The sequence below is a fragment of the Zingiber officinale genome, chromosome 6B (genome assembly GCF_018446385.1).
Source record: "Zingiber officinale cultivar Zhangliang chromosome 6B, Zo_v1.1, whole genome shotgun sequence".
Taxonomy (NCBI): Eukaryota; Viridiplantae; Streptophyta; class Magnoliopsida; order Zingiberales; family Zingiberaceae; genus Zingiber; species Zingiber officinale.
The window spans coordinates 94043529-94054927 of record NC_055996.1 but is presented as its reverse complement, the minus strand read 5'-3'; the positions used below and the strand labels follow the sequence as shown (position 1 = coordinate 94054927).

At 45.2% G+C, this 11399-nt stretch overlaps 1 protein-coding gene across 1 annotated transcript; it reads left to right on the top strand.

Moving 5' to 3' along the window:
* Nucleotides 1-5777: 5777 nt before the first annotated feature.
* LOC121991251 (pollen receptor-like kinase 4) lies at nt 5778-8145 on the top strand. Its single transcript, XM_042545260.1, has 4 exons — nt 5778-6465; nt 6650-6861; nt 7087-7477; nt 7553-8145. Exons 1-4 carry the CDS (start codon nt 5778-5780, stop codon nt 8143-8145), a joined length of 1884 nt encoding a protein of 627 aa, XP_042401194.1.
* The last annotated feature ends 3254 nt before the right edge of the window (nt 8146-11399 follow it).

Below are 11399 nucleotides of genomic sequence, written 5' to 3'. Positions count from 1 at the left end.
TTCCTAAATCACTGGCATAGATTTTAATCTCATCAATTAACTCACTAATTCTGGCCTCCTTCTTTGCAATGAGCTGGTCCTTTACCTCAACCACAGACTCTAAATGAACAATTTTGACCAATTTGTACAAGCCTCTTTCTCCTGAATACATTCTGTAGTATATACCAGAGTTTCAGCTGTCTATTCAGGAAATTGCTCAAGAACCTGTTTAGGATTTTTCTCAGAAACTGATTATATAAACCCCTTAATAATTTATTGATCTATATGCTCTGCAACATCTTCTAGGGAATCTTTTAAGAGTATTTCTGTAATCCTAGACTTTATTGTCTCCACACGGGAGTATAACCACTTCCATCTGTATATTCTTAGAAGGGCATGTTCTTTGTAAGGATTCATTATTCTAATATGTTCACACATCCACACCTACAATACAATAAAAAAAGGTTAAATATGAAAATCTATGCATCAATTATATGAATCTATCATTAAATTTAAGAACTTATAGCGAGGAGATGTATGAAACCTTTGAGCATGGGAGCTTGATTTCCCCCAAGGTCCTCTGGCTTCGGCCTCTATGAAACTATCACACTAATGTCCCCCCAACCGTGGGCTCATATAGTCATATACAACCTTACACCAATTATACCTACCTAAATTATCAAAATCATCTACACAATTTATTAGTGATTGTATTGATAATCTAGATATACTGCTAGTAGTAGTAAATAAAACACAAACAAAGAAATACAATATTAAAAATTGACAAAAGAGAGTATCTGATTCAGAAGATGAAGGTTGTTTGCTGAGGTTGATCATTTTGTTCTCTAGTTTCTTTTGTGTACACTCTACATTACTGAAGTGTTGAAGAAATAGTGGGGTGATGACTGCATGCTATTACAAATTTACTTCCTCGCCTTGGTCTAGGAGTCCTAGAATTAGTGAAATATCTTTCTTTGTGAATCTAATTTCCTTATTATGAAAGATGAAACATCTGGCTTCAACGCCCCAATTGTCAAACATATTTTGTATAAGGCTTCGGATATTTGTAATTTCAGGCATTACTACGACCCAAGCAAATGAGCTTCCATTTATCAACTCCATCTGTTGGTCATTTATGTGTAGTGATGATAAAAAAATACTTGAAGTGAGGATAATTACTTTTCCAATGCACTTTCTTATGATATGCATGGGAAGCAGAAGATCTCTGACTCGTCATTTAATTCTGTCAAACAAATACATAAGATCTTAGTGATAATCATTTGACTTTATTACAATGTAGTTAGTTTTCACCCATAATATGATACATTACACTGTTATTTTTTAACCATAATTTGATACAATATAATGTTTAAAATTTCTCCTATCCTAGGTACTATAATGTGATTAGTAACTGCTACAATATGGCTACTGATCACGTTGTAACAGTTAGGGTCAAGTAGCTGCTACAATAATGAGAAGTCAATAAGGACGGTAGAGTTTAACCATATTGTATCAATTATTAGAGTTTAACTACATTGTAGCATATGCTATTGCGTAGCTGCTACAACAAAGATACATTTTTTTAAAACCCTCTATTCGCTCAAAGTAAATCTTCAATTCAAATACCTAAAATCATTAAATACAATTGTAGTAGCTAGGAGATGAATTAAAACCCTAAAAATTCAAACCCCTAAACAAAACAAGACTAATCATAGCTTTAAAGCCGAAGACAATACTTACGATGGAGGTGAATCTTTGAATGAGAAACAAGTCGTTGCAGTGAGGTTGATTGGCGAAGACACCATGGGGCACCGATCTACTATCAATGAAATTCTTTCGAAATATTTGTCACACGATGAGTTTAGGGGTTAAAACTTTGGCCGATGAGGGTAAAAAGGTAATTACACAATATATTTTCACTTTGTCTACCCGTGCATGATAATAGCTATTAAGATTAGAGGGATTTACAATTTATATTGAAAAAACTTACCATCGAATGGTCTATGGGAAATAATGTTCGCCAAGTTTCCAGCAAACTATATAAAAAAATTGGTAAGAAAAGTTTGTTTGGAGTGTCAAAGTAGCAGCTACAACGTGTAACAGCTATTGTAGGGTAGCTGCTATAACGTAGAACAACTATTGTAGGGTAGCTACTACATTGTGTAGCAGCTATTGTATGATAGCTAGTACAAAGTGTTGCTTATAGCTACTCGATTGAAAGTTGATACATATTGTAGCAGTTACAACTTAAATCATAAAAAATTAAAACCCTAAACCCTATACATGTCTACTACCTACTTAATATAGTATCATCTAAGTAGATACCTTGAAATTACCATCAAATGATTTGTGGAAAATGATGTTTGGCAAGTTTTCTATAAATTTTATAACAAAAAAAATATTAAGAAAAGGTGGTTTCGAGTGTCGAGGTAGCTGATACAACTTTGTAGCACCCACATTATGGAAGTAGCTACTACAATATTGTAGCAGTTAACCATCGAATTAACTACTACAACGTTATAGCAGTTTAGGGTGACGAAGTAGTTACAACTTTCCATTGTAGCAGCTATCATTCTAAATAACTACTACAACGTTGTAACAGCTAACCTATCATTCCAAGTATTTGCGTTATAATATTGTAGCAACTAACTGTCGAATTATCTACTACAACGTTGTAGCAGCCAAGCTGTCATTCCATGTAGTTGCTACAACATTGTAGCAGCTAATTGAGTAACATTCCAAGTAGCAGCTACAACGTTGTAGCAACCAACCGTCTAATTAGCTGCTACAACATTGTAGCAGCTAAGATTTCAAGTAGCTGCTACAACGCAAGCTGTGGAATTAATTACCAGTTTATAAGTTTAACACCTGGGATGTCTAATAAAGAGAATCACGTATAAACCATACATAATAGGAATAGAGGGAATTACAACTTAAAATGAAATGATTTAGACAGTTAGCTGCTACAACATTGTAGCAACTACTATGATAGTTAGCTATTACAAGGTGTAGCAGTTAACTGTCGGAGTAGCTGCTACAATGTGTAGCAGCAAAGCAAAGGCGCTGCAGGTGTTTGCAGCAAACGTCAGTTCTTGATTGTTGTTGTAGCATAAATCCTTCCTTCTTTATATTATACAACTTAAAATGAAACAAATTACCATTGATTATGAAATGTGGGAATTGATGTTTGACAAGCTACCTACAAATTACATAAGAAAAAACTGGTAAGAAAGCAGCTAGGGCTAAAATTTATTCTACAAAGATGAACAAGAGACAGTGGAGTGGAAAATTTTACGATGGAGAATAGAGAGGAGAGGAGGAGTGGAAACGTGGGTTTAGCTTGCAACGCCTTTGCTTTGCTTTCTCAGCAGGAGCGCGAGGTCCGACAGACGACAGTGGCAGAGAAAGGAGAGAGAGAGAGAGAGCGAGGGAAATATTGATTTGGCCAAATTCCTACGCCGTTGTTTTGAATAGAAGGTGGGAGGGGTGAAAGAATAAAAGGAATATTTTTTTGTAATGAAATCAAGCTGGCAACGCCACGTATGCGTGTATATATATAAGTTTGATATTCTGCATGTTGGTGTTAAGAAGGTGAAAGGGTACCTCTTCCCCTTCATCTTCCAACCCTTTCACCTTCCTCCATTAATGGAGGTAGAGGAAGAGTCATCTTCCTTTATAAAAGAGCACCCAAAGCAATTGGTGCAAGAAGAGAAAGAGAGGCGCATTCATCAAGGAAAAGGTTGTTATGTTGTGTACACAGTTGAAATCGAAGCACAACAGAAGTGCTGTTAGAATTCTGCCGAGATTGTGTGTCTTGCAGAGAAGAAGAACATCCGAGGTTTGGGATTTGGCTCGTGGAATCTTGAAGAACTTTCCAATTCGTTCTTGATCGTTCTTCCGCAGTAAGTTATTCTTCGATATCTTCTCCGAGCATCACTAGGAGTTTTTTCGTTTTGTACGAAAAGCGAAGATCAAGATCTAGGAGATTGGTCCGGATATAGTTTAGGGCATGAGAGGAATTAAGGAGAGAGAAAGGGGCATTTTCGTCATTTTCGAAGGTAAGGCTTTAGGGGTTTTAGTGCTTATAAAGCACTGTTCACGGTGGTGAACAAGTGGGGTCGCTTCGTGTCTGGGCTTCCCCATCCCCACCACGATGCAAGGGAGGCACATCTGCCACCGCTTCTTCCTCGTCACCGGCTAGCCGCCTCCCTCCTCTCTCCTTCTCCTCTTGCCGGTAGGGGCCTCTCGCCATGGCCCCCTTTTTTCCTCCGCACGGGGCCATCGTCGGACAGATTCTGATCTGCCGCCATGGAGAGGCCAGCGACGCCGTTGGTCGTACACGTCGCTGGCGCCGGTCGCACACCCCCATCGTCGTTACGGACACTGACGCCTCATCCAGCGGCCCTCACGCACGTCGCGGCCGCGTCCAGCGGCCCTCGCGGCCATGTCCAGCGGCCCCCGCCGCCGCATCCCGCGGCCCCTACCGCCCTACGATGCCACCTCCACTACCGGCCGACCTACGACCTCCATGATTTATATGGTGTTTTGCGTGTTGTGTTCTGGGCATCGAGCCGCTGAGTTATTGGTATTATCCGACCTGCGTGTCGCTATTGTATTCCGGCCTACGAGCCGCTCTAGATTGATCGTGCGCCGTCTTGCGGGTACATATCGCCTCTGGCTTCGAGCCGCCTGAGCCAACTCCTCAGCTGACTCACACTCGTCTACTCTTCACGGCTGCGACGGCTCGATCAACACTGTGATTAGTTCACTGACCCATCCGAGGGCACCCCCTCGGGGTCAGGGTATGTCATCGTACTCGTCTTACATTTACTTCATTATTCTGTTATTATTTGATTGCTTATACATTTATGGGACCCGCCTCCGAGCATCGGGGTACCAGGGACCGGGGCAACCCGGTCGTTGGATACAAGTACTGTTGACCAGAGGACTTCAGACGACTGGGTCAACATGGAGGATAGCTCACCATCCGGGTCATGGAGATGCGGTCAACCTTCTAGACACGTCACACCAGTATATTTGTCTTTTCAACTTTCCAACAGGATCAGAGATCATTGTGAGTTTTACCGTTTTTATATTTATGTATTTTTCATACTTTAATTTAGAACTATCAATATTGCACACCTTTATCCTGTATATTCATAGGTGATATATATATATATATATTTTGAGAGAGAAACTGATTGATGATTTAATTTGTTGAAAATAACAGTTGTTTGGATATCAATTCGCATAAATTATAGACAGACTACGTTATGCTCTCCTGTCCACTACGTGAAGACCACCATTTAAAAGAGAACTTGTCATTTCTATTAAAATAACACGCGCATCTAACGTGTTGCATACACGATCAATCAAATGAAATTTCAAGAAATAGTATCAAATATTTTATCGGAACGAAAATTTTATATTTTAAAACGATGATCATTTCATTGTGTTTAGGAAAAATGAAACACTATTTTGTATCTATTTTTTTTTCGATTAATGATTTTTTTATTCCTCTTGTTGTTAGAATGTGCCAAGTGGACTTAACTTCGTACCTACCCTAAACATTATTTCCTCTCATCGACCATCAAACTCTCACTCATCGTTATTCTTTTCCAAAATTAAATTAAATTAATAACAAATAAATAAATAAACTATTATTAGGCATTCCTCCACCTTGCTCTTCGCCATGCCATCTAAATCCAACCCCTCCCCCGCCACCCCCCACTTCGCCACCGTCGACGTCTCGCATTGCTCGCCCCCGCCGCACCTACGCTAGCTCCACCGCCGGCGCCATGGCCACGCCATGGACGCTCCTCCTTCCCCTCCTTCTCCTCCTCCTCACCTTCGCCGCCCCACGGCAGAACTCCCTTGCCTCCGCGGCCGCCGACGCAGGTGACGTCCTCCTCCAATTCAAGGAGGCTCTCTCCTCCTCCGCCTCCGGCGTCGACGCCGCCCTCAAAAACTGGATCCCGGGCTCCTCCCCATGCCGCGCTAACGTCACCCTCTGGTCCGGCGTCCTCTGCAACCTCGACGGCAGAGTCCGCGGCGTCCAGCTCGAAAACATGAGCCTCGCCGGAACGCTCAACACCGACGCCCTCACGGGCCTCCCCGTGCTCCGCACCATCAGCTTCAAGAACAACAGCTTCGAGGGCGCCATCCCGGACCTTTCCAAGTTCCCCGGCCTGCGCTCCATCTACCTCTCCATGAACAGATTTTCCGGCGAGGTGCCGGGCGGTTTATTCGTAGGCATGCAGTGGCTCAAGAAGGTGCACCTCTCGCGGAACCAATTCTCCGGGCCGATCCCGAGCTCACTGGAGCACGCGCCGCGGCTCCTGGAGATACGACTCGACAACAACCAGTTCGACGGCCGGATCCCCAACTTCCGGCAGTCCGGGCTGTGGCTGGTTAACCTATCGAATAACAATCTCGAGGGACCAATCCCGAGGCGCTTTAAGAAAATGAACCCTGGCTGGTTTGCCGGTGAGCCTGACTAATTAATCAGGGCTATTCGCTCGACATTAAACTAAATTACATCGAGAATTAATCAAACATAATCGAATCAAAAATTTTGATTTAAATAAATGAGAAAAATAACAAATATAAATCGTGGATCAAGATCTGAAAATTTTGGCATCTGTGTTTGTTTCTTTTTGGGCGTTGGCAGGGAATGACGATCTGTGCGGTGCGCCTCTGAGTTATGAATGCGGGTCTCCGAGGAGGTTGTCGCCCGTTTTTATCGTGGGAATCATTCTCATTTGCATCGCAATCTTATTGGTCGCAATTGGATTGTTCTTCATCTTTTGCCGGCGCCGGAAGCAGCCCAAGGAATCGGCAACGCTGCCGACCACCCAACCCGTCAAGACCGAGCCTGTTCAGGTAACAATTTCCATACTGATGTTATTATTAGTCGTAATAACAATAATGGATAATAATCTCAAATCAATCGAGGTTTATCAGTAATCAATAGCAAAAGATACTTTCCTCAGTTTCTATAATTCTATCAAGTCGATTTATTTTCATTCAACGTTTCTAAATGTTTAGTTATTTAAATAATTACTGATTCGATTCGATTCGATTCGATTCAAACTGATTCATCGGCAGGTCAACAGAGCCGACCAGCGTCCGGTTCACGCAGGCGGTGGTAGCGGGAAGAAAGTCCCAAAGGAAGAACAGGGAAGGTTGACATTCGTCAAGGAAGACAGAGTCAAGTTCAACATCCAAGACCTACTGAAAGCATCCGCCGAGGTACTCGGCAGTGGCAGCTTTGGATCCTCCTACAAGGCCATCCTCTCCGATGGCCCTGCAGTCGTGGTGAAGAGATTCAAAGAGATGAACGGAGCCGGAAGGGAGGACTTCTACGAGCACATGAGGAGACTCGGGAGGCTCTCCCACCCCAATCTCCTTCCCCTTGTGGCTTATTACTACAGAAGAGAGGAGAAGCTGTTGGTCACAGATTACGTCTTCAATGGCAGCTTAGCTCACCTTCTCCATGGTAGATGTTCATACAAATCACAACGTTTTCTCTGTTTTTTCTTTTGTTAAAAGTTTTTATGAAAATCTCGTTCAGGGAGCCAAGGATCGAGTGTTCCTCCACTGGATTGGCCGAGCAGGTTGAAGATCGTCAAGGGCGTGGGCCGCGCGCTGGCCTACCTCCACGAGGAGCTGCCCGTGCTGATCGTCCCCCACGGCCATCTCAAGTCCTCCAACGTGCTCCTCACCTACTCCTTCGATCCCATCCTCTCCGACTACGCCCTCGTCCCGGTCATGAACAAGTCGCACGCCTCCCAGATCATGGTGGCTTTCAAGTCCCCCGAGTGCACCGGCGGCGGCAAGCCCTCCAAGAAGTCTGACGTCTGGAGCTTCGGCATCCTCATCCTTGAGATCCTCACCGGCAAGTTCCCGGCCAACTACCTGAAGCAAGGCCGCGTGGGCACCGACTTGGCTAGCTGGGTCAACTCGGTGGTGAAGGAGGAGAAGACGACTTGCGTGTTCGACGCGAACATGAAAGGGACGGAGGGCGGCGAGGAGGAGATGCTTAAGCTGCTGCGCGTCGGTTTGGCCTGCTCCGAAGCGGACGCGGAGAGGAGGTGCGAGCTCGAGGAGGCGCTCGCTAAGATCGAGGAGCTGAAGGAGTACGACGATGGCCGCTCTGTGCAGTGATATATATATAGATATGCATGGCAAGAGTTGAGGGAGAAGAATTAACCGAGATCGAGTGAGGCATAATTAATTAATGTGGTGATGGCATTGGATTGGGATTGAGGTGTGCTACTTTATATGCATTATTAAGTTGCATCTTTTTTTTTTTCTTTTTAAAATGTAAATGGTGGCATAGCTTTGTATTTTTTGTTCCCTTGAGATTTTGCTTAATCTGAATTTTGAAAAACAAAACAAAAAAAAAAAACAAAGAACGATGACTGTTTAGAAGGCAGAGTTGTTCTATCTTTCAATTTTTTAAATTTCTATAGCGAATTGGTGGAGCATTATTGTCCAAAACTTTGAATGGGAAGTATAGAAGACAAGCACACAAGGATATCAACTTTCAGGAAGCAGAAGTTAGTTGCCTTCATTATATTGTTGTTACGTTGTCATGTGATCCGGTTTGGAAACTGAGTCAGACGGACTGTCGGGAGAGGTGGATGAAATATTGACGAAGTCGCGATGTCTCGGAGGGGGTGTGTGCTGAGATGGCTTCCGTGTTGACCAAGTATCTAAAAGTCCTCTGGTCAACGCTACCTGCATCCAGCGACCGGGTTGACCCGGCCCCCGGTACCTCGATGCTCGAGGCAGATCCAACGAATATATGAGTACAAGACTAAGTCATGAAGTAATGAAAACACATATGAAATATGAACGAGGAACGTACCCTGGCCCAGGGGGGCGCCCTCGGATGGGACGCGGCTCGAGTTGTCGCGACCCGGAAGAGTGGATGACTCCGATCAGGATGAAGAGCTGGATCTGACGACGAGAAGCTGAACGATGCACTGACCCGGATGACGAGCAACAGATCGGGATATAATACCGGTACGCAGGCCGGGACACGAGCTCGGTACGCAGACCGGGATAAGACACCGGATCGCAGACCGGGAACTAATATCGGCGCACAGGCGGGGAACTAATACCGACACGCAGGCCGAGAAACGAGATCAACACGTAGGCCGAGACATGAAATCGACACGTAGGCCGAGAAATAACAGTAATATAAAAGCGAGACACAACGCACATAGTCTGAAACATAACCGCGGCTTGCAGGCCAGGATATAATAGCGGCCCAATAACCACAGCATAAAAACATCACACACGTCGAGTCGGGACATAATGACCACGAGAGCTCGGAGGGCTCGGATCGAGAGCGGGATCGACGTTGGACCTAAAGACCAGGGCCCTAGATGATCGGATCCGGCCGCGAGGCTGCCGGCAACGATAATGACGCTGTGAGGTCTGTCGAGACAGTGGGTCGGCCAACGGCGGCTGCCGATTGCCGCGAGAGGTGCCGGTTGTGCGACTGCAGCGCGTGGATGTTGTCGCGAAGGGCTGGTGGCACGTGGAGGCTGCCGGCGACGGCTACGAACACCAGAACAGAGAGCATACAGTGCTGTCACGTGTAAGAAGAGGGAGGTGACGTCGGCGTCGCTGGCAGAAGCTACAACTGAGGAAAGTCGGCGGCGAGAGGAGAAGGATGAAAAGTGGCTGCGGCCTCGCTGGAGAAAACAGCGGCGACATTTGAGGCGAGGGTCGCACGGATGAGGAAGAGGGATGACCGAAGGCATTTGCCTACGAGAGGAGGAGGAGTCGGCGGTGGTCGCAGCGAGGAGGAGGAGCCGGCAGTGATCTGCCCGGCGACGGCGCAGTGAGGAGGAAGAATAGCAGTGTTCGTCTTCGGTGTTGCGGGGAGAAGAAAGAGAGGAGCGAGGGTGATGGCCGGAAGTCGGCACTGGCGAGGCGCTCATGAGAAAGAGGAAGAAAGGGAAGTTGGCGGCGGAAGCAGCTCCACGAACGAACCACCCCCCTTCGTTTCTGTGAACAGTGCCCTAAAAGGGCTTCTTCCATCCCCTTGACCAAAGTACCCCTCCCCTCTCCTCATAATTACCACTTTGCCATCAGGATTTAACCGTATCATCATGGATACAATCACCTATTTCTCCGAGCACTGTCATTACTAATCCACAATTGAGGAGTGGGCAAGTCTGAGAGGTTAGAATACGTCACTCGAGCCTTAGGATGGGTTCGGACAAGTCGGACCCAGAAAGAGAGGAGTATATATGGTGTTCGACGCTCGGGTCTCGGATACATGAGAGTTTAGGGTCGTATGGTGCTTAGCTCTCGGGATTAAGCTAAGTGTGCAAGAACTTGGATCGTTTGGTGTTCAACATTTGGGTTTCAGGCTTGAGGGAGAGTTCAAGAATATTTGTGGGTGAGGGCTTAATCTAAAGATGAGACATATTAAGAAGGATAGGTATTGAAGGCGACTAATAATGATGAACGTTAGTTGTTAAGGAGGAACGAATGTTGGGGTTGTTATGAGAAGATGTGTACCAATGGAGGTTGATGACTGTTACAGAAGGAATGCCATAATGAGAGTTATTGCTCGATATGATACAGTGTATAAAGATGTGGTCTGGTAAAATCAGACATCTAGAAGTCAAGAAGATGTGACAATTAGAAGTCAAGAGAACGTGACAGTCAAAATTCAAAGGGATATGACAGACAGAAGTCAAAGGGGCGTGACAGCTAACAATTATGAAAGGAAAGAAGGAGTCAAACCGTCATAATTCCCTGTCGGGTATAGGCAGATCAAGGTCTCAGATCTGAGACATGAGGTGCAATCGGGGGTAATGTCTGACCTGCCCCGACTGGTCGGGTTTTCTCAGCTCGGTCCGCATATCCAAGCTTGGTACTTTCAGTAAGCCAACTCCTGGTCGACTCTTTAGCAATCCAAATGGGAGAGATGGGGCCCTCACCATAGCTCGCCCTTCTCATCAAGACTCGAGCCAAGCGTTATACTCGAACAATCATCCCAAGCTGCCCATAATCAAACTCGGGCGGGACAAAAGGCACTAGACGACAATGATGTCAGAGAATCATAACCTCCTGTCAGGGAATAACTGTCATACGCTAGAGAATATTCCAATGGTCTGTTATTAGCTACGAATGGAGTCTTCTTTCAACCAATAAGAGGGCACCACGTGTCTTCCATCACCTGATATGTCCTAACACCCGACATTCTCTGACGTCGGTCAGGTTCCAAAAGTACGCAGTGTCATATAATAATGAAGGTCCTCTCCCATGTACAGGTACGCTCTCTCTCACACTCGTACTTGTCTCCTACATTTCTTTTTTCCTTCGTACACTGTTCTTCTGGGAAAAAAAATACTTGACTTGAGCGTCGGAGGGCCTACGCCGGAGACTTTTTC

Excerpts from the sequence above, each read along its gene's own strand:
- LOC121991251 (XM_042545260.1), top strand. The coding sequence starts at position 5,778 with ATGGCCACGCCATGGACGCTCCTCCTTCCCCTCCTTCTCCTCCTCCTC. Across the intron at positions 6,862-7,086 it reads TCAAGACCGAGCCTGTTCAG|GTCAACAGAGCCGACCAGCG; the intron begins GTAACAATTTCC and ends ATTCATCGGCAG. Across the intron at positions 7,478-7,552 it reads CTTAGCTCACCTTCTCCATG|GGAGCCAAGGATCGAGTGTT; the intron begins GTAGATGTTCAT and ends AATCTCGTTCAG.